General features: G+C 32.9%; 2 protein-coding genes across 6 annotated transcripts in view; one reads left to right on the plus strand and one right to left on the minus strand.

Moving 5' to 3' along the window:
• The window catches only part of LOC127723900 (uncharacterized), a 196,600-nt gene that overhangs the window by 44,829 nt on the left and 127,198 nt on the right, over window positions 1-24,573 (plus strand). Inside the window, exons 8-18 of the mRNA XM_052230616.1 lie at window positions 1,857-1,966; window positions 2,306-2,463; window positions 4,112-4,785; window positions 8,292-8,401; window positions 11,769-11,926; window positions 13,046-13,138; window positions 13,590-13,631; window positions 16,322-16,588; window positions 19,948-20,193; window positions 22,051-22,176; window positions 23,350-23,391. Coding sequence (XP_052086576.1) covers window positions 1,857-1,966; window positions 2,306-2,463; window positions 4,112-4,785; window positions 8,292-8,401; window positions 11,769-11,926; window positions 13,046-13,138; window positions 13,590-13,631; window positions 16,322-16,588; window positions 19,948-20,193; window positions 22,051-22,176; window positions 23,350-23,391 — 2,026 coding nt within the window. The remainder of the gene's footprint in view (window positions 1-1,856; window positions 1,967-2,305; window positions 2,464-4,111; window positions 4,786-8,291; window positions 8,402-11,768; window positions 11,927-13,045; window positions 13,139-13,589; window positions 13,632-16,321; window positions 16,589-19,947; window positions 20,194-22,050; window positions 22,177-23,349; window positions 23,392-24,573) is intronic.
• On the minus strand, window positions 20,200-21,391 carry LOC127723383 (prostatic spermine-binding protein-like). Of its 5 annotated transcripts, none has more exons than XM_052229973.1 (2): window positions 20,976-21,391; window positions 20,200-20,942 (listed from the first exon to the last, which is right to left on the minus strand). In XM_052229973.1, exons 1-2 carry the CDS (start codon window positions 21,067-21,069, stop codon window positions 20,539-20,541), a joined length of 498 nt encoding a protein of 165 aa, XP_052085933.1. In that variant the 5' UTR covers window positions 21,070-21,391; the 3' UTR covers window positions 20,200-20,538. The 5 variants fall into 5 exon arrangements, with proteins under 5 accessions (XP_052085933.1, XP_052085936.1, XP_052085935.1 ...); XM_052229976.1 differs by having other exon boundaries at window positions 20,200-20,813; window positions 20,895-21,391; XM_052229975.1 differs by having other exon boundaries at window positions 20,200-20,813; window positions 20,886-21,391.

The following is a 24,573-nucleotide window of genomic DNA, read 5'->3' on the forward strand; positions in this document are numbered from 1 at the left end:
TTCTGACGGATTAAACAAATAATTCCTTAATTCTCATTCCCCAGCCCTAATTTTTTCAGAGATCCCCCATAATATTTTTATTGTTTCCCGTACGACATGTTGCTGGAGACATAGAAATTCAGGAAATATCTTGGACAAGTTCGTGAATCAGTGCCGATCAATTATTTTTAAAAGAGTTATGAACCTTAGAAATATTAATCATATGGAAAATTGCATTGTAAAAAGCGCTCTCATGTGTACAATTAATGTCAGATTTTTATCAAATTTATATCAAAAGTTTATACCAGCAATGTCACAGACAAGTTTGAAAATAAGTGACAATCAATTATTTTGAAAAGGGTTATACCCCTTGAATATATTAAATATATTGGAAATTGCATTGCATTTGGTCTCAAGCCTTTATTTCTCTATGATATTTATCAAAAGTTTTAAAGAACAAAAAACAAGTTATTTTATAGCCCTTGAACATGTTGAAAAGATAAAATATGTGCAACACAGTGGACATTGGAACATTCCGTTTATTATATGTTATTTTTTTCCTTTCCTTGGCATTCATTATAATTAATAGCAAAAAATGAAGAATAGAATTAGCCCAACTGCTGAAATTGTGTCAAAAGTTTGATAAAATTTAATAGCATTTTTTATGATTACTTAATTTTTGTTAATAAATTTCAGTTTAAGAATTTTTAAACAGTTTAAGTGGATGCAATTAGAATTAACGCTGCATTAGAGTTAGAATGAATACTGTTAAACATTATCATTTCCGTGTATGTTACTAAGCTCTCCTTTCTTCAATTTCCTTGACTTTAAAAAGTCAGTGTCAATGAACGTTAAAATTTTAAAAGCTTTTAAATAGGTCATTTTAACAGAAACATTTCAAGAAAAATGTAGATTATTTGCTATACATATGCATTATAACATCAGTATATCTCACTTTGATGTTTAAATCTGCCACACCCTTACAGCTATGGTCCATTAACTTTCACACTTTTATATATTTTACAATTTATTGTTGTACAGTCGTTAAGTCAAAAGTACTCCAAATTTCCCCTATATACGAAATATTTTATTAAAGAAAGCTCAATTATGAACATAAGTCAATAATAGCATAAAAACAAACAAAAATAACATTTAAACAATCTCACTACAATTAATACTAAACATATATTTCATATGAAAAGTCATTTTTTTTAAACATTGTCAAAAACTAATTAGAGGTCTAATTTTGATGAAATTTTTACTGTTAAACTCATTAATGTGTATAGTTTTTAATGGTTATTATGAAATATTTTATGTTAGTTCATTACTGAGAGATCATTATTTCTATACAAATATTTAAGTGTAATTTTATTCTCGCCTTGACAGAGTCAAAAAGCGAGACATAGGTATGCTGTTTCCATCGTCGGCAGCAGAGTCAACAATATATTAGTTTCTCATTTTCTGATATGCAAATATATATAAATATAAAATATATATAAAAAATAGCTTACATTTGTACATGTTAAAGTATTGCTATTTTAATTTTAACATTTGCATTTTACTATCAAAATAACAAAAAGATGAGACATATCTCTGTGTTTAACAGTTTATTTCCTATTTAACTATTACAATAAACAAATTAGAAATTACGAAAGAACAATTAATACTGAGGAAAAAAATAACTTGATTGAAAGAATATAAAGGAGAGAACTGAAAGAAAGAAAAAATTCATAGATTTATGTAAACGATTATCAATAATTTGCCTTGTAAAAGTCAATTACATTTATACAACATAATAAATGATACCTATCTTAGAAAAGGACTCATATATAATTTGTACATGATGGTTACTAATAACATGTTAATCTGTTCTGTAGATGGAGGCCAACCTGAGACAAAAAATGTTATCTATGGATAGTTCACCTTCAATGTCTGAAACATCACCAATAGCACAAATCTTGTATCGACTTGTCTTCAAAGGTGTCCGGTAAGTATTTCTACTGTTATTTAGGTGGGAATGTAGTTAGACTAGGAAAAGTTCTTTTATATATACTGAACCTTGTTTGAAAAAATGTATAAACCATGAAAGGGTTCTTGACAATAGAAAAGTCAGAAAACGTTTAGTTATATTCAGTCTTTTATGAAAAATAAACAAATCCTTACAATTATCTTTGCTAGCCAAGGGTTATGATCTAACCACTAGAAGTTGTGGATCAAAACCCTTGGCTAGCAAAGATGCCTTACAATAAGACTATTTAAGAAACAATTAATGCTCTGAATACTTTGATTAAAGTCTGATATTAAAACAAAATTTTTGATATTTCAGTCCATTGAATGGAAATGTTGAAATAATGTTTAATCTGGAGTTCAAAGGTCGTTATGCTGAGAAATCAAATGGAACTCAAGTGATGTTGGACTGGTTAGCCATCAAAGACATTGTATCAGCTGGTCTAAAAATAGATAGAGATGATTGTATCATAACAGGTTTGTTTAATGTGTACAATACATACATTCAATAGGTATTATAATTATCTGGTTGATGTATCATTTTGAACATATAAAGAATAAAAAGGGGGTAGGAGGGGGTCTCATTTGGAATTCCTAGAAAAATAAATACCAAATCCTAAATTCCTGTGAAAATAATGTGTCTATCACCATACACATCATGATATAATTAAATCCTTAATTCCCTAATTCCCGATTTGACTCGCTATTCCTGAATTCCCGCGAATTAAATGACTTAATCTCTTAATTCCTAAATAAGGTCGTTCGACACCTCAATAAATATAAATACTTTTTGAAGACCATTAAAGAAATTGTCTCATCTTCAGAGAAGAAGGGATGAAGAGTTGTAACATACAGGTACATGTTTAGCCGCCTTTGTTAGTTTTAACTTGTAGCATTGAAGGTTTCTGATTTATGTTGGCTTAATGTTCAGTGGCAAATATTTCATGCATGTTCAGGATGAGAACAAATTAACAATAAATACAATAGTTAGGTCCGGTAATATAGGCAGTCCGGGATGATGGTCAGGGGAAAAAAGACTGCCACCGGAACTGAGGGAATATTGGATAAGGACGAAAAATTTGCCGTGTACATCCCACACAGCCAAACGGACGCCCAACTTTGGCTAGGGTTTCACTGCTGGTCGGAAGAAGACCTAAGTGACCATATTCCTATTCCCTAGTCACCTTTGGAGGGTCTTGATTTAGGTAAATTCTGTACATGTTATCTGCTTTAAAGCAGTATATAAATGTATGATTTTATTTTTTGAAGTAACTTGCAGTACCTGGTTCTTGACATATTTGGTCAATTTTTACACGTGAGTCTTCTGCTGATACTAGTAATCAAATGATAGGGGATTAAGGATAAATTGAGGTTTTCACCTCCCTGCCCCTCATAAAGGAATTTCCAAATTGAAAAAAAATATGCAAGGCTCCAATCTTCCACCCATACCCTACCAACCTGCCCCCTCCCTCTCCTCCCCCTATATCTCGAAAGTTGAAACCTTTATTTATTATGATTCAAAATGTAAAGGTACTTAAAAAGGGGTAAAGATGGCTGATAACAGATGTGTATTGACACCATAACTATGATTAACTAAACATATCATTTAAACTTTGATAAATGGGTTTTTCAATGCAAAGTGAATGAAATATAATTATACAAATATCTTTCAGATGCTTCTTATTCAAAACAATACAAACACTTTAGATTTAAGTTTTAAGTCATTCACTTTAATTTGGCATAATTATACCCCTGCTTTAAAAAAAGGGGGATATACTCTGTTTTACCTAGATGTCTGTCCGTCCATCCCATGAATATTTTTCATCTCATTTTTCTCAGGAACTACATCATAAGGATTTCTGAAATTTGGTTTCATGGTTTATATAAGTCAGCTATACCATGTCATGCGTTTTCAGATTCATCACTTAACAACTTCCTTCAAGTATTTGGGCGAGGGTATCACTTGTTTTGTAAAGGCTCAATAAAGATATGTTATGATAAAGGATATTTATACTTTTACAAACTGTAAGACATAGATTTGTTTCTTTCATTGTGATGTTTTTCAAAATAAACTAATGAAAAAACATGTATTTACTATTTTACAATTACTTGTGCTTTTTTCCAGACTTAACACCAATGACAACAACAACAGTTGTAAAGGATTCGACACCAAATACAACAACAGCCAAGCCTAACACAACATTCTCTCAACCGCATAACATTTCTTCAACAACCAAATCTGTCAACTTTTCAACACCCAATACAACAACAGTTATGCCTAACACAACATTCTGGCAACCACATAACATGTCTTCAACAACCAAATCTGTCAACTTTTCAACGCCCAATACAACCACAGCCATACCTAACACAACATTCTGGCAACCACATAATGTGTCTTCAACAACCAAATCTGTCAACTTTTCAACACCCAATACAACCACAGCCATGCCTAACACAACATTCTGGCAACCACATAATATGTCTTCAACAACCAAATCTGTCAACTTTTCAACACCCAATACAACCACAGCCATACCTAACACAACATTCTGGCAACCACATAACATGTCTTCAACAACCAAATCTGTCAACTTTTCAACACCCAATACAACCACAGCCATGCCTAACACAACATTCTGGCAACCACATAACATTTCTACAACTACCTCAAGCTCTGTTCCCAATGGCACAGTGATTTTCTCTGTACAACTTTTGATGATCAATATGACCTGGATCCCTGCCTACAATGATACCAGTTCACTTGAGTATCAACTGTTAATGTTGGAAATACAACAGGTATTTATGAATACTATTCTCAATATAATGCTGAATTCTCAATGATGTTTGAAACAAATGCAAAAATAATGTCAATTTTTACAACCACTTAGGTCATAAATACTTAAAAAAGGATAATAGGAATCCCTTAAATACTACACAGCTAGTACAACAGACCGCATAAACCACCGACTCCACCAAAAACACCCAAAAGATTAACAATAACAAACAATATATGGTCCGGAAAGCCTGACTTCTTTTCCATTTTTTTTCATAATAAAACCCCAATATAAAAATAAGAAGATGTGGTGTGAATGCCCATGAGGCAACTCTCCACAAGAGACCAAATGACACAGAAAATAACAACTATAGGTCACTGCACATCCTTATACATTGAACACAACCCATAAGTCTATTTTCCAATTAACGATTTGATTCTGTTATTGCACACTTTTAACATAGGTTGTTTCCCTTTGCCAATTAAAGACCATGAGCTGAACTAAATAGAATGCTGCCCCATACAAAGATGATAAGTTGAAATTTATATTTAGATGTTTAGTTTTAGCTATAAAACCATTCTCTAAATAAGGAAAGGCCTGTACCAAGTCAGGAATATGAAACTTGTTTTCCAATTGTTTGATGTGTTTGAGCTTTTGATTTTGCCATTTAAAAAGGGACTTTCCGTTTTGAATTTTCCTTGGAGTTATGTATTTTTGTTCTTTTACCTTTTAAGTAACTAATTTTCAATGAAAAATAACTATTGATATCATAAGTCTTAAGCTTAAACAAAGATTAAATGTAATTAAAGAAATTGAAAACTTAAAGATTACACACATTAAGCAAAGACAAAGGAGTAGGTCCGGTAAGGGCCGAATTTGGCCTCAAAATTCAAGTTCATCTGATGAAAGATATTGGACACTTTTTAAACACTTAAGTGCATGTCTACTTCAGTCGATTCAATTAGTTTATGTAAAAGATTTGAACTGATTTAGTCATTAAAGACGCTCAATTTCAAGCTTTAATATGAAAAATCTATCAGATATGCCATATGTCACTTTTCAGATGGTTTTTGTCAAAAATGAAAGTGGCCGCATCCGTGTTCATTCTCAACCTTTATATATGTTATGTATTATCATCAACATGATCAAATACAACTTACATTTAAATATTAAGAATGAACACAAATGCGGCCACTTCCATTTCAGACGGAAACCATCTAAAAATTAACCAAAATGCTAAAATTTCGAAGATTTCAGTAATTTAGCATGACTTAATGATGCTAGTACCCGATACATGTGCATTGTATTGTCAAAAACAGCCCATATTTATGTAACAGAAGTATTCTTCTTTCCAATAAATAGCTAAAAATTTACATTTTAACAATTTTGTAAAACTGCTATATTTTTGGGCCAAAAGGGGGTCTTACTGGGCCTACTCCTTTTCTCTGTCTGCTAGCTCTTCTTGAAAATGTATGTCCCTCATAACTGGTTCTTCATTAATAGGCCTTGAAACCAGGAATTTTCAAGGAGGGATTAAATCGACTCGAGAAAAATAAAATCTCACCTTTATTAGTCACAATTCTAACTGAACGTCAACTTCAGTAGTGCTTATTTGTTTTCAAAGGGGGTGGGGGTGTAGAAACCTCTCAAACCCCCCTGGCTACGGGCCTGATAAGGGAAACAACTCTTACAAAAGACTATCTTATTAGAGGTCTAAGGGTTCATTACTGAGTTTGCAAATAGACTACTTTATTACATTGGTTGCAATGAATTACATTGATTTCCCAGTGAAATAAAAAGCGATAATTTCACATGTGAAATAAACGTGGTTATTTCACTCCTCTGACGTCATACAACAATAGGCATTGTCAAGACGTCAATAACGTCAAATCAAAACAAATTGTGAATGAGTAAAAAAAGATATAGTTCATTACATTTTCTTCTTTAATTTCATAAAAAAGCCATTTGCCAATGTAATAAAAAGAATAACTAATCAAAGAATTCAAATATCGAAAAATATTCAACATGTGACCGAACAACACTAATAATTAACTCATGCGCTACGCGCATTCGTGAATTAATGTGTTGTTTGGTCAATCGTTGAATATTTTTCTCTATTGAATTCTTCGATTAGTTATTCTATAAATATCAGCAGAAATTATTCCATAAATTTACAAAAATACTCATATTATAAAAAATTAACTTACAGTTTGTGTCAGATTTATAACCTCTTTTAAACATTTTGATACTAATTCTTTACAAGTAAACATGTTCACAAAGGTTTATAATCATTTTATTTTTTCTACTCTTGAAAGTCTTATAAACAAAGAAATCGCTGGGTTAACTGTATCAGGACACTGTTATATTTTCATCAGCAGAGTTATTTCGATCTCAAAGTTCGAATATTCCTTGTTTTTAAAAGTAATGAAATATAATAAGTTGTTTTTTAGCTTACCTGGCCCAAAGGGCTCCATGTGAGCTTATGCCATCACTTGGCCTCTGTGGTCGTTTTCGTCTGTTGTCGTCGACGTAAACTATTTCAAGAATCTTCTCCTCTGAAACTTCTGGGCCAAATACCTTTAAACTTTAACTGAATGTTCCTTAGTGTATCTAGTTTATAAATTATATCCGAAGTTTTGATCCATCAACAAACATTGCCGCCATGGCAAAAATAGAACATAGGGGTCAAATGCAGTTTTTGGCTTATATCTTAAAACCTTAAGCATTTAGCACAAACCTGACACGGGGGTAAAAATGTTCAATAGGTCAAGATCTATCAGCCCTGAAATTTTCAGACGAATCAATCAACCCATTGTTGGGTTACTGCCACTAAATTGGTAATTTTAAGGAAATTTTGCAGTTTTTGGTTATTATCTTGAATATTTTTGGAGATAAAGATAAAAATGTTCAACAAACTTAGATCTACAAAAAAGTTTTATGACCAAAATTATCAATTGACCCCTTAAGGAGTTATTGCCCTTTAAAGACAATTTTACACAAGTTGTTGATCATGTTTGTTTACATTTAAACATCTTCTTCTCTGAAACTACTTTGCCAAATACTTAAAAACTTTAATTCAATGTTCCATAGGGTATCTAGTTTATAGATTGTATTCAGGGATTTGATCCTTTCAAAAACATGGCGGCAGTTTCTAAAAATAGAACATGGGGGTCAAATGAAGTTTTGGGCTTTCATCTCAAAAACTAAAGCAGTAAGAGCAAAACTGACAAAGATGAAAGTGTTAAACAGGTTTAGATCTACCTTGTCAAGTAATCTTCAGACTAATATGACAACTTATTGTTGGGTTACTGTCCAGAAATAGTTGATTTTTATGAGATTTTACAGTTTTGGGTTATGTATTATCTTTAATATTCTTATAGAAAGAGAGAAAGTGTAAATGACAAAATTGTTCAGCAAAGTAAGATCTACTAATAAGTCAAATGCCTGAAATTGAAATTACAGCCAGGTGAGCAATACCAGGCTCTCATGAGCCTCTTGTTTCTTATTAAATTTTCTTTTCAATTTTAGATGGAAGTTCATATGCAGCAATACATGTCATCAATGGGTAATTCAACGTCCATGTCCAGATCTATGCCTGTGTCACAGATTTATAATGGTTTTCACCTTCATAAAATCAGGTATTGTGTAGACTATAGTCCTTTTCTTGTTTCACAGATTTATGACAGTTGCAATATTTAGGAGATAACAGTAATGTTTTAGCACATTTGGGGACATCAATTGGTCGTTTTCGTATTTAATAATTGAATAACTGGAGAAGTGTCAGTAAAGCCAGTAAAGGTATTTTTAACCATCAAATTGAAAGTTTATACATATTCAAAAGTGATGATTTTCTATAAATTGTTTGAAATTTCACAGTGATATCATACTTTAACTTTGTTTAAACCTGTTTATTAAGTCTCCCAAACGAAGTTTGGGAAGACTTATTGTTTTTGCTTGCTCAGTTCTTATTATTATTCTTCTTCTTCTTCTTCTTCTTCTTCTTCTTCTTCTTCTTCTTCCGCCGCTTTTAAATTTGAACTTGTCCGCACCTGTTCTCCAAAACCGCTTTTCAGATTAACTTAGGGTTTCACAATATGTTAGACTAACATGTCTAGTGGTGCAATCAGGGTTTTGTTTGTGCAATGGGGTTTATAAAGGGGTACTTTGAGGGACAAAAAGAAAAGAGGGTTTTACTATAGAACCCTCTGGGATTTTATTTTTTTAAATTTTCAAATGATTATAAATTGAAAACCGTTTGTGATAGACACAATCTTTTTAATTGAAAATGTTCTAAATGATAAAGCCCATTAAATGAAATACAGGGTTAGTCCCCAGGGGTCACCCCCACCCCCTGCCATTTAAGAAAGTTCTAATACCTTGTAAGTGGTCAAGATCCCCACCCCTAAACCATATATATTTTGGTTTGTCATGCTAAGATGGTTTGAATGATATGCAGGGTTAGTCCCCAGGGGTCATCCCGACCCCCTGCCATTTGAGAAAGTTCTAATATCTTGTAAATGGTTGAGATCCCCACCCCTAAACCATATATATTCTGGTTTGTCATGATAAAGCACATCAAATGTAATACAGGGTTAGTCCCAAGGGGTCACATCCACCCCCTGCCATTTAAGAAAGTTCTAATACCTTGTAAGTGGTCAAGATCCCCACCCCTAAACCATATATATTTTGGTTGGTCATGCTAAGATGGTTTGAATGATATACAGGGTTAGTCCCCAGGGGTCATCCCGACCCCCTGCCATTTTAGAAAGTTCTAATATCTTGTAAATGGTCGAGATCCCCACCCCTAAACCATATATATTCTGGTTTGTCATGATAAAGCACATCAAATGTAATACAGGGTTAGTCCCCAGGGGTCACCCCCACCCCATGACATTTAAGAAAGTTCTAATATCTTCTAAGTGGTCAAGATCCCCACCCCTAAACCATATATATTCTGGTTTGTCATGCTAAGATGGTTTGAATGATATACAGGGTTAGTCCCCAGGGGTCATCCCGACCCCCTGCCATTTTAGAAAGTTCTAATATCTTGTAAATGGTCGAGATCCCCACCCCTAAACCATATATATTCTGGTTTGTCATGATAAAGCACATCAAATGTAATACAGGGTTAGTCCCCAGGGGTCACCCCCACCCCATACCATTTAAGAAAGTTCTAATATCTTCTAAGTGGTCAAGATCCCCACCCCTAAACCATATATATTCTAGATTGTCATGCTAAGATGGTTTGAATGATATACAGGGTTAGTCCCCAGGGGTCATCCCGACCCCCTGCCATTTGAGAAAGTTCTAATATCTTGTAAATGGTTGAGATCCCCACCCCTAAACCATATATATTCTGGTTTGTCATGCCAAGATCATTTGAATGATATACAGGGTTAGTCCCCAGGCATCACTAATGCATATAACTTTACTGGACCAAACCAATTTTCACTGGACGTTGCCCAATGTCAGGCGACCCTGGGAATTACGAATTATGGGAGCTTCGTTTGGGAGACTTCGTAACAGCATCCTGTTACAATCATTTCTTGTTTACTTTTGACTTTAATTATTTATCCCTTGTAATTTTTTATTAACTGTGTATTTGCATTCAGGTGTCACAGGTCAAATTTATTCGTTCATTGTGTGTTAATTTATGTTTTTTGATTGAGTTAAGCCTTCCAATTGATATTTTATAGTGTGTTTTTCTATGTTGTGATGTTATACTATTGTTTCAGAAAAGGGAGAAGGTTTGGTACCATTTAAGCGTTTAATCCTAAGTCAGGAATCTGATTACAGTAGTTGTCGTCTGTTTATGTAGTTCATATGTGTTTCTCGTTTCTCGTTTTTATATAGATTATAATGTTGGTTTTTCCGTTTGAATGGTTTTACAATAGTAATTTTTTGGGGCCCTTTATAGCTTGCTGTTCGGTGTGAGCCAATGCTCCGTGTTGAAGGCTGTACCTTGATCTATAATGGTTTACTTTTATAAATTGTAACTTGGATGGAGAGTTGTCTCATTGGCACTCATACCACATCTTCCTATATCTATATACCTGTCAACTGACCCTTGAATTTACCAGCTCACGTAAGATTTTTTAATAAGATTTCTGGGTCATCAAATAACCCAAAATTTTATCAAACTACCTGTTTTCACCTGTATTCTAGAGCCATGATACTTCTAATGTCTGAAATGCTAAATTTTCCTCTGAAAATCAGAACAAATGATTTATCAAACATAATTATGACACTCTTTTGATTGAAAGGTAAAAACAATTCATTAATTATCTCGTTAATTGTACCTCAGAAAGATTGAAGCCAGTCAAGCTTGACATACAATTTTATGTCCTGATTTATAAAATTTGTCGCTTGCAAATATCAATTATCCTATTAAATTCATTTTAAAACCATTTGAAGTTTTTGGACCTCTTTATATATATCTGTTGGAGAGATACAAGTCATTTAACTGTTTTAACCATTAATTTTTATTGTCACTTTAAATCCATTATCTAATTTTTTGTACTCTTCCTAGGATGCCACAGAATGTAAACAGAAAATTATTCTTTCTCTTTATATTCCTCTGTGAACATATATTTGTTCCGCCTAACAGAAATTCCATTAGAACTTTGTTATAAACAGTGTCATAATATCTTTTCCTGTTGGAACAAATATTCTATACCATTTATTCCGTTAGGAACATATACTGTAATATTTATTCCTGTGGAAATAATATTCTAGAATATTTCTTCAATTTTGAACTTAAATTATGAAGGAACTTCTATTTCGTGACACCTCCTATGTAAAGGTGCACACTAACTATAGCTGATTTTTTGTTTAAGTTGGGGGTTTATAAAAATTATTAAAAAAAAGTTTGGAGTTGATGCGATTCCATCAATTTCTGTTTGTTACCTTGATTTGTCTCTTTCTATCGATTTACAAGATTTGAACATCAGTATACAACTAGTACTGTAGCCTTAATTTACTAAGTTTCTTTAATTTATTTTGCAGTGAATTCAGTGGCAATGTTATGATAATGTTTGACCTAGAGTTTAAAGCTCGTTACGCTATGATGTCAGATGGTTCTATGATGACGATGGATAGCAAGATGGTGGGATATATTTTGTCAGATGTAATTAACGTAGACCAAAGTCATATGCATATTAAAGGTTAGTGCATCTTAATTTCACAAAGAGTTTTTTGCTGTCTTCAATCTTTGTAGACTAAAACTTATCCTCAACCAGTTGCTGAGATTCTGCGAAAATTCAGTCAACATTTTGTACCTGGCAATGTTCTAGCTATGATTTTCAAGATTTCAAGATTTTATTATAATGCAACGCTCAGACACATATATGTGTAACATGAAGTGAATATACAATAATAAAAAATAATACAGATTTTAGTGCAGAAGGTTACAGTTGAAAGACAGTTTCTCGATCATGTTTATAGATAAAAAATCGATATAGTTGAATAAATAAATGTGTTTTTGCTAGATTTGATGTATTTTTGGGAGTTGGTATTATTGATTTGCATTAATTGACAAGTAGTCTTTCCTTCAGAAACAAAAAATGCACTATTTTGCAAAGGGGTGAACAAAAGAAGTGAGCCGGGAGCTGTGCCCCTCCATTATGGGCTAGTTGGGACTCTGTCTGGTATTGTTCATCTTTTTCAATCTTTGATCAAGCTCATATATCAGGTTTACTTTTGTCCATACAAGGGCAGAATAACTTTAGGGCAAAACAAAAAAAAAGTAAAGAAAAATAGTCAAAAAAATTAGGAATAGAGAATAAAAGAGTGTTAAAATATAAAGAATAGTGAATATTGGGCAAAATAAATAAAGAATAGAGAAAAATTGTCTTAAAATTAAAGAATAAAGAAATTAGGGACCCCCATCCAGACCCTCAGACATGCATCTCATTATTTCTCTTGTGTAAAAGAGTACTCATTACAATTTTTAAGTGTATACATTTGCCGTGCCTGTTGAGATGCCAAAAACAATTGATAGAAAAAACATCAAACCTTATTTAATAATGATAAATTTTATTAAGTAGCAGACCACCACCAAAGTGTCAAATTTGAATTTATTTTACAAAGATTCGTCAAATTTCCTTATCCATATCTTTTGATAAAAAAATTACCATTAGCTAGCTAAAAAGTAAATAGCAAAAATACCGAACTCCAAGGAGAATCGAAACAGAAAGTCCCTTATTGAATGGCAAAATCAAAAGCTCAAACACTTAAAAAATAAGTTCTCAATTTAATGTTTTTGTAATATTTAATTTTTATAGATTTGATGTCTGTACCACAGAGTACTACACCTACAAGTGCAGGAGGAAACATCACTACAATGGCTCCACCAAGTAATACAACACTAACACCAGGTATTTACTAAACTGTGATAGTACTTTAATTTATACCATAGGGTAGTAATTTTTGTGAATATAAGTAGTTCACCAGAGTCATCGATTTTAAATGCATCAAGCCATATTCCTTTGATATTTTTAACATAAATTGTAAAAAGAAAACTATTATTTTGGAAACACCACAATCAATAGAACTAGAAATTCACAAATAAAGGAACTTAAACACCAATTTTATGTATATGTTTTCCACAGCTTTGAGAAAGGTTCAATATTCCTGCAATTGAGAAAGTAGAATTTTCAAGTTGAATATATAGTATGAAGACATTTTTGACCTACAATAACATTATATATAATGGTAATTCAACCAATGACGTGACGTTATTTTCATTTTGAGGTACAAACAATGAAATTACCCATAGTCCTTTAGAATCTGAAACAGTCAATTAGAAATATCATTTTATATTTCCAGCACCAGTGCCAACTATAAGTAACACAACTACACCAGGCAATGGTAAGTCAATGTGTGATACTGTATTATTGTTGATTTTATATTTTAAAGACCTTGCTCAGCAATGTGTAATTCAAAATTAAAATGTCAAATTGGCAAAATTTGGTATTGTCAGAATAAGTTTCACAGTCTTATAATTGTGACAATAAAAAGCTTTTGAAATCTTTCCTCAGTAGTTCTATATAAATATATGTATTTCTGGAATAAACTGTCAAAAAGAAAGAACCTTAAAAATAAGACATGAGTCTCGCACTTGAACCGATATGATAAAAAACCATATCTAAATTGCATTTGTTACATAACAAACATTAGTAAATATGAAAAAAAGAAGTTGTGGGTCACCAATAAGAAGGAACTAACAAATGCAAACTCCAAAACTGATCGAAAAATAGAAGCACACACCTGAAGCACATGGAAACACACTAGTGTATACATATAGCTCATGAAACAAAGCTAGCAAATATGAATGTAGGATATATCTTTAAGGGGTCTTTTTGCCATCATATATCTTGTACATCATTCAAGATAAAGATTATTTCAATTTGATGAATAGACATGTAAGAAAGTGAAATAGAACTATTTTTGTTGAGCTTTTCTGGACAAAAATAGAGATTTTGGTGAAAGTTGACAAATCTTCTTGTTTCACCATATTAATGACAAGGAGTGCAAGGTTTGACAAACTAAAGTCAGATAGGTAATTTTTTAAAACAAACATGTGTAATGTTAAAAGTTTTTGTTTGTCCACACATGCTCTACATAAAACCCAATGGAAATTCATACCCGTTTTCACTGAATTTGGGGGGAAATCCAACTTTGTGCATTTGTAATTTATGAAAAGAAAGCTGATATGTAAATTTTCAACAAATAGACATATTTTCTATCTAGTCATAAATTTAGCTATGCTTCATTGGGATAATGGCCATTAATCCTAATTTGAAATTTTTAGCTTGAAATAGGAGCCTTATTGGGGCTTTATCAAATCTAAGCCTTTCATATTGTGAAAAAAAGTCAATGTTTTAAATCATTTAAACAATTTACTGATTTATATGGAGAGTCAAAAAAAATTACAATCAAACCTAAAAAAGTAACTTGTTTTTGACACATTAAAGGGGCAATAGCTATGATTTTGACAAAAATTTAAAATATGATTTTTTGTGTTTCAAAATTTTGAAATAATATTTTGTTATATTAGGTACCCTGAGTCTGTTTGTCTGTCCGTCTTTAAGTTCGTCCTGAGGAGGGGATTTACTGTTTTACCCCAGTCTGTTTGTCTGTTCGTCTTTAAGTTCGTCCTGAGGAGGGGATTTACTGTTTTACCCTGTCTGTCCATCCGTCTGTCTTTATGTCAGTCAAAAACCCTGTTACAACTTCATCTGAAAAGATGTATATTCAATTCTATTCAGATAATATAGTAGCTGAAAGAGGATTTCAATCTGTCTTTTCAGATGCATCAATATAGAAATAAGGAGATGTGGTATGATTGCCAATGAGACTATCCACCAAAATTTAAATGTAGTGGATGTAAGCAATCATAGGCAATATTGCAATGTTATCCACTCCTGAGAAGGGGGTTTTCTGTTTTACTGTATGCTATTTTACCTCTGTCTGTCTGTCCCTTTGTCAGTATGTTAGTTAGTATGTCTGTCCCATTAAATCTTTCTCCCATTTTTCTATGGAACTACAAATAATAGCTTCCTGAAATTTCTAATCAGACCATGTCAGCATGCTATACTAGTACTGTGTGACACAATTTGAGGTTCAACACTCATCAACTTCCTGTTAGCTGAATGCAAACATAATGGCCATGTATGAAATCTTCTTTGTATTTTATAGGGAACTACAAATTAATTTGTAATTAGATCAGTTAGGTCAAAGATTTTTAGTGTGCAGTTGTATTAGCATTGGCATATTTTAAGGGGAACCATTAATGGTAAGTCAATGGTACATGTATTTGGTATTCTGGAATGGGTTGCTTGAAACTTTTATCCACTGGATAATTGTAGACCAGTGAATAAAGTATGTTGAAATCTATGTAACTTATCCAGTAGACAAGTCTTATCAATTGGTCAACTGTTTTGAGGAACAAATCCTGGCAGTTGTATAATCATTTTCACATCTTATTATACCCAACGGAACAAACATGTATTGTGTCCATTGAACAAAAAGCCCATGAGCACAGTGTTAGTAGTGCATGTCCCTGATACACCTAGCATCACTTTCATTTGATTTCCCAGAAATATATATTTTACCATTACGCTAGAGGCAGGGACTAACACGTTGTATCATCACATCATTCATCTATATTTTAAATGACTGTTTTACATGAAAAATATGGTAATTCATTAGTATTTTAATTATCTTTAATATTGTAAGATCTCATTAAAATGTAGGATGATTCACACAAACCTTTGGAAATGGCTTAAAAAAATGTTTTTTCTCAATTTAGATATTTGTGTTTATAAGATCCACTGTCAACAGCAAACTCAGGGTAGATAACTCTTAATTTCCTTTAATTGCCTGAAATTCTAAAAAGATTCTATCAGCAAAAAGCATGAGCTATATAACAATATGCAAAGAAAAAATAAACTTAATCTTTCTTTGAGACGTGTTTAGTTATGATTCAGATAACTTCTAGACTGAGACATTACTGCTGGCATAATACCATATCACTAATATCAGAGTTTTATTTTCAGTTCACACCAATTTCACAACACCCTGGAGACCAACAAATCACACCAATTTCACAACACCCTGGCGACCAACAAATCACACCAATTTCACAACACCCTGGAGACCAACAAATCACGCCAATTTCACAACACCTTGGACACCAACAAATCACACCAATTTCACAACACCCTGGAGACCAACAAATCACACCAATTTCACAACACCCTGGAGACCAACAAATCGCACCAATTTCACAACACCTTGGACACCAACAACCCCATTGCCAGAAGGTAAGGTTAATCACAACTAGCTACTGTTGATTCATTTATTTTCAACAATTAGTTCTTATACAAATAGTTGTTATAGTGTTCTTTTATTTGTCTTTGTAAATTATTAACCTTTACTGTTTGGTCTATTTTTGGTAATATCCTTTTGGCGTGGCTCGGTACTTATACATCCCGCCATTGTGTTATTGTGCTATGGTCATTTTTTGTATTCTTGTCTTTCATTTTTGCGTATGTGTTTTGCCGATATGCCATTTTGTTTTTCCTTGATGTCATGTTTGTTTGTTTTTATAGTGATTAAGATTATAACACAATGTTGACTGTTGTACCCCTATTTTTGACATTTTTGTCTAGCCTACGACTTTTGTCGCAGAAAACTCGACATAGGGATAGTGATCTGGCGGCAGCGGTGGCGTTAGCTAACTTCTTAAAAGCTTTTTATTTTAGAAGCTAGAAGACCTGGATGCTTTATACTTTGTATATAGATGCCTTATGTTACGAAGTTTCTGTCTGTCATATGTCCATTGTCCTTGACCTCATTTTAGTGGTTCAGTGACTACTTGAAAAAAAGTCAACATTTTTTGTAATGTTGATTTCTTTCTTATTATGAGTAATAGGATAACTATATTTAGTATGTGGGTATCTTGCAAGGTCCTCATGCTCGTCAGACAATTTTCATTTGACCTCGACCTCATTTCATGGATCAATGAACATGGTAAAGTTTTCGTGGTCAAGTCCATATATCAGATACTATAAGCAGTAGGTCTACTATATTTGGTATATGGAATGATTGTAAGGTGAACATGTTTAACTGGTAGGTGTCATCTGACCTTGACCTCATTTTCATGGTTACAGTGGTCAAAGTTAAGTTTTTGAGTTTTGGTCTTTTTATCTTATACTATATGCAATAGGTCAATTATATTTGGTGTATGGAAATATTTTATGATGTACATGTCAGTCTCGCAGGTTTTATTTGACCTTGACCTCATTTTCACAGTTTATTTCTCAGTGTTATGTTTTTGTGTTTTGGTCTGTTTTTTTTTCAACTATAAGCAATAGATCAACTATATGTGTTGTATGGAAGGATTGTAAGGTGTATATATCTGTCTGGCAGGTATCATCTGACCTTGACCTCATTTTCATGGTTCATTGGTCAATGTTAAGTTTTCATGGTTAAGTTTGTTTCTTAGATACTATAAGCAATAGGTCAACTATATTTAATGCCTAAATTGATTGTAAGGTGTACATGTCTGTCTGGCATGGTTCATCTGACCTTGACCTCATTTTCATGGTTCTTTGGTCAATGTCAAGTTTTCTTGGTTAAGACTGTTTCTTAGAAACTATAAGCAGTAGGTCAACTATGTTTGGTTTATTGAATGATTGTATGCCTATGAGAAGTTATTATTTCCTTAAATATTTAAATTCATGGTACACCTCTCAGGTACACCTTCACTCATGAAATCCACAAAAACTAGTTCCCCATGAATAATAATGAATCCACAGTATCATGAAATTTTCACATTAAAAAGTATATCATACAAAGATAAGTGAGGACAGGTACCCCTTTCCTCATATACACACACATTCCACTTAGGCACCTTAAAATTCAGCATGTTTAAAACAATTTAAAGCATATTGTTTTATAAACATTTAATGTCAAATTTCCATCAGAACTTTTAATGTTTTTTGTGTTTTATGATCCACTAGAATGAATAAGAATACAAAAAAAGAAGCACTTTTTACTAATTACCTAGAAATTTAGAAATGTCTATTTTTTTTTCTCAAACCATGAGTGATATAAATCCTAAACTTGAAATATCATTTTTTTTTCATTCCATAATTTGTAATCTTTGTCAAAATTTACAACATTCTAAGATTTCTTAAAATGATGGTGACATAACTTTGAATGCAGAACATAATTTATAAGGGTCTGGATGTGGGGTCCTTCATTTCTGTATTCTTTGTTGAATTTTTAGGTCAGGTGTTTCTATTCTTTATATTTTTTGCCTATTTTTCTATATTTTTTTTTTAGCACCCCATTATTCTCTGTTCTTTATTTTCTTTTTGCCCCATTTTACTCTTTTTCTCGCCTTTCATTCTGCACCTTTTCCCCATTGTTCTCTATTCTTTAAAACCTGTCTATAAGTGGAAGTAATACCACTACAATGCCTTATCTAAGTACTATAACACCATCATCAGGTATTTACTACACTGTGATAGTACTTTTACACCATAGGTAGTAATTTGTGTGAATATGAGTTGTTCATCAGAGTCATCGATTTTAATTGCAAAAAGCCATATTCCTTTGATATTTTGAACATAAATTCTAAAAATAAAACTATAAACTCTGAAACACTCAAATCAACAGAACTAGAAATTCACAAACAAAGGATCTTAAAACACCAATTTTATGTATATTTTTCCCACTGCATCAAGAAAATATTTTTGCCATTGAGAAAATAGAATTTTCAAATTGAATAATGCACAGACTTTTTAACCTGCAAAAACATTTTTCCATATAAAAATAAGGAGATGTGGTATTATTGCCTACAAGACAACTATCCACCAAAGTTTAAATGAAGTGGATGTAAGCCATTATAGGCAACCTTAAGGCCTTCAACAATGAGAAAGATCCATACGTTTTAGTCTGCTATAAAAGGCTCTAAACATGAAAAATATGAAACAATTCAATTGAGAAAACTAATGGTCTAATTTATAACAAAACAACTATGAGAGACATGAACAAATGACAACCACTAAAATACAGGCTCATGACTTTGGACAGACACATCCCAGTAACTTTGTGTAATGATTTTAGAGAAAAGTGTAGAAAGAAATTTGACCTCACAGTTTCATTGTACAAAGATGTCATCAGTTTGGTTAGAGTAAACTCAAGGGGCAATTACCTGAAGGTTATTTAAGGAATGACTAATATTTTTTCTGTCTATGAAGAAATAACATTAAAAATGTGGTGCACACTGAATAACCATCGTAGTGGTTTATTTAAAAGTGTGCACCACATTTTTGAGGTTATTTCCAATAGACAGAAAAAATATTACAGTCATTTAATTCTAATTCCATTTTTAAGGAGTAAATCATGAAAAAACGTTGATGACGTCATGGTCACATGACAAAATTATGTCTATGAGCTGATAAACAAAAAACTGTCAGCCCATCAGAAGACATGTAACATCCAAAATCAAACTATATGAGACTTAGAACACAGTAAATCTAATATTTTACTTTTATAGATTGGAGTAAAATCCTCCCATTAAATTCTGACAGTGCTTAAATGTTTAAAAAAGTAAAATTGATGATTTTAATGTTGATGCTGTTATTAGTAATTTCTTATGATGTATTTACAGCTATTTGTATAGAAGCAATATCAGATTACCATAATGCCTTGTGTAAACCATTTGGCTTCAACTTAACATCATATCCCAACTACCTTGGGCACCAGTCAGAAGCAGAGGTTTCACAGTTTGCATTATCATTGCTTAATTCAGCCAACTGTACAGGTTCTCTACCAGCATATGTAATGATGTGTTCAATTTTGTCACCCTCTTGTGAAGCAGGACAAGTTATACCACCATGTTCTGAGCCATGCACTAGTGAGTTTATATTTATAGCTATTATATATGAATTTCATATTTTGTGGTATCATGGTAGCGTGTTTGCCTAGAGTGAGGGAGGTTGTGGGTTCAGACCCTGACTGGGTCAAACCAAAGACTTTAAAATTGGTATTTGCTGCTTATCCGCAAAGCACACAGCATTAAGGAGTAAGAGCAATTAAAGACTGGTTGGCTATGAGTCAGAATAATGTGTCCAGGTAAGGTGACAGGTCTTCAACCAAATTGTTACCTTGTGAACTAGCACGTAAAATATCTGGCTCAGTGTGTCGGTCTATTACAAAGCATGAAGGGTAATATTCATATTACATTGAAATGTTCTGGTCCTCAATCATCACTACCATCACCACCATCATCACCATCATCACCACCATCATCACAATCATCATCACCACCTTCATCACCATCATCACCACCATCATCACCATCATCACCATCATCATCACCACCATCATCACCATCATCACCACCATCATCACCATCATCACCACCATCATCACAATCATCATCACCATCATCATCACCATCATCACCATCATCACCATCATCATCATCACCATCATCACCATCATCACCATCATCACCACCATCATCATCACCACCTTCATCACCACCATCATCACCATCATCATCACCATCATCACCACCATCATCATCACCATCTTCATCACCACAATCATCACCATCATCACCACCATCATCACAATCATCATCACCACCTTCATCACCACCTTCATCACCACCATCATCACCATCATCATCACCATCATCACCATCATCATCACCACCATCATCACCATCACATCCACCACCACCTCTATCACCAACACCTAGACCTACTATACATTGCTGTTGCATTACATTTACATTGGTAAATAACACTACAGGGAGATAACTCTGTAAAAATCAGCTGAACGTTTTAATCGCATTCTATTGTGAAGGAAATATTAAGCTTCTCAATGATCAAAATTAGTGTTTGTCAAACTGCTATATATCCAATGAAATTTTTCCAATAAAGTGTGTGGTTCAAGTTTTTTTTTAAATTTTTTTATTTTTGTCAAAGGGTCAAAGTAAATATTTTGTCAAAATTTTATGGAAAATAAACGAGCCAAATTAATTTTAGTCAAGGTGTTTGGTACAACCTTAATTGGAGAGTTCTGAGATAGTTGTTGTTTTAATGTTGACAGTTTAAGGTGAGTTAAACAAATGACATGATTTTAACAGATTTCTTCTTTTAAACTTTTCTATTTTGACCTCATCATGGTCACCGTTATGAAAACTTACGCTAAGTTGATATTTTCATATTGACTTTTTGCATTATGGCGTGGATACTGTTTGTAAAATGAGATTGGATTCAGAAAAACAGACTATCTGGAATAATTTTCTCCTAGATTTTATTATGAATGTGATGCTTTTATTACTCCTATTAAAAATAATTTTATAGTATATTTCTGAGTAACCTGGTAAATACTGTAAATTCAGAAATTTTTGTGTGCATGTGTTATTGAAATTGTTAAACATGGACAAAAATGCAATTTTCACCAATCTGATTAAAATCCAGATTCTGTGTGCAAGCTTTTCTTACAAGGATCTGATAACACTTCGTTTTACTTTCTGTTCTGGTAATTATTTCATAAGCCAATGAAATTTCAGCCTTCAAATTTCAAAAAACAGAAAGTAGATTGGAGCATTTTCAGATCCTTGTAAGCACAGCTTGGACACCCAGGATCTGTATTTAAATCAGATTGAATTTTCACAATCATAAAACCATTGCAAAAATTTCTGAATGTTCAGTATTCAACTATGCAAATCAAATGACAATAACTTTGATGTTTTCAGGTGTGGCCTTAAATTGTGGATTACAGAATATACCAGGACTAGAAGATATCCTTCCACTGTGTGCCTCATTTCCTTCCTACTATAGCGGTCTGCAATGTATTCATTATTTGGATCTTATTTCTTCAAGTAAGTGCATGAGTGATGTAAGATTTTGTATATTAAGAAATAAATGTTACATAATTGCAAAAAATGTGACAGACAACAACCTAATACATGACAAAATATGAAAGTTTGTGAAAAAAACAATTTAAAAATTTGTTTGTCTAAAAAATGAAATCTGATTTTTCATAAACAAAGGGACTTTTTGGATCTGTCAGACACCAGTGCCCTTTTTTTGCCCCCGCAACTGAAAGTTGGGTGCATATTATTTTACCCCTGTCCGTCCCATTACTTGTATATAGCTATTCCACACAACTCCTCTTACAGTTTGAATGCTAGGAAGTTTTCACTTTGCTGGCTGTTTGTACATGTATTGAAGGTGTGCATGTAGACAAGGTTTTAATTTTTATTGATATTTGCTCTTTTGGGAGATAGTTGAACTTTGTCATTTTTGGGGTATATACTTGCATAAGAGGTGCATAGCGTTTCCGGATAACTCCTCCTACAGTGAACCATAGACATATATGCTCCCATGCTCATCTTTGTGTATTTTAAAATAACACTTTGCATCTGTGGGGGCATCATACAGATACAAATTTCAGACACAATAATATCTCAAAGAAAGTCCTACATTGACTTTGTTATAATACATTTACTTCAGAGTGGAGTGCGGGGGCATCACTTAGTCTAGTTTTCTGATACTTTAAGTATGCTTAACATGAAAGTGCCTGCATTCTTATTGAAATTGTATTTTATATACTTATATACTGTGACATATACTTGTTACCTTCTATGTGATTTGGTCTCTCAGTGGTGGAGACTTGTCTCATTGGCAATCATACCACATCTTCTTATTTTTATATTTATTGCTGTGGTTTTCTCTTACCACAAAATCTACAAATAGATGATTCAGTTAAATTAATATTTCATATTTTTGTTTACCAATACCTATGGCTAATACAAAAATTTGAAACTTGTGAGACCCAGTTTGAATGCATGAAGAATTCTTTTTTTCAGAACATGATGTATTATAGGTAATATTTTCAAAAGCGTACACACAATTGGTTAAAAACATCCTAAATAATGGTAATTCAACCAATGATGTGACATTGTCTTCATTTTGAGGTACAAACAATGAAATTACCCATAGTCCTTTAGATTCTGAAACAGTCAATTAGAAATATTATTTTATATTTCCAGCACCAGTGCCAACTATAAGTAACACAACTACACCATCCAATGGTAAGTCAATGTGTGATACTGTTGATTTTATATTTTTTTAAAAAGCTTGCTCAGCAATGTATAATTTAGAATTAAAATGTCAAATTGGAGAAATTTCGTCAGATTAAGATTCACTGACTAATAATTGTGACCATAAAAAGCCTTTGAAATCTCCATCCAGGAGTTCTATATAAATATATATATTTCTGGAATAAACTGTCAAAAAGAAAAACCTTAAAAATAAGACATGAAGTCTCACACTTGAACCGAAGTGATAAAAAAACCATATCTAGATTGCATTTGTCACATGAATAAGAGGAGATGGGGGATTTACGTCAATAAGACAGCAATAACCAGATGTCTCTGAAACACTGGGAAACATTCTAGCATATCCACATAGAACATGAATCAAACACTTATAAATAAATATGAAGAAAAGAACTGTTAGTTATACGCCAGTAAGACAGCACTAACTACAAAACTGACCAAACAAATAGGAGCACACACCTGAAGCACATGGAAACACACTAGTAAAATTGAGAATGGAAATGGGGAATGTGTCAAAGAGACAACAACCCGACCAAAGAGCAGAAAACAGCCGAAGGCCACCAATGGGTCTTCAACACAGCAAGAAAATCCCGCACCCGGCGCCGGGCTTCAGCTGGCCCCTAAACAAAAGTGTGTACTAGTTCAATGAAAATGGCTGTCATACTAAACTCCAAAACATATAAATGAACTAAAATTAAAAAACATACAAGACTAACAAAGGCCAGAGACTCCTGACTTGGGACAGGCGAAAAATTGCGGCGGGGTTAAACATGTTTTGTGAGATCTCAACCCTCCCCTATACCTCTAGCCCTTGTAGAATAAACAAACACACAGCATTACGCACAGTAAAACTCAGTTTAAAAGAAGTCAGAGTCTGATGTCAGAATAGGAAACAAAAGAAACTAAGCAAAATGACAATAATACATAAATTAACAAAGGACTACTAGCAATTACTGTCATGCCAGCTCCAGACCTCAATTAAACTGATTGAAAGATTATGTCTTCATCATATGAAAATCAAGCACAATCCCTCTCATAATAGGGGTTTAGTATCATACCATCATAAAATATATGAGAAGAACATAACCTGTATCATGCCAACAACTGGTTTTAGAATAAATGTGTTTATTTCCAAAGCAAAGACCCTATGAGTGA

Source organism: Mytilus californianus, unplaced genomic scaffold (assembly GCF_021869535.1).
Source record: "Mytilus californianus isolate M0D057914Y unplaced genomic scaffold, xbMytCali1.0.p SCAF_13, whole genome shotgun sequence".
Lineage (NCBI taxonomy): Eukaryota > Metazoa > Mollusca > Bivalvia > Mytilida > Mytilidae > Mytilus > Mytilus californianus.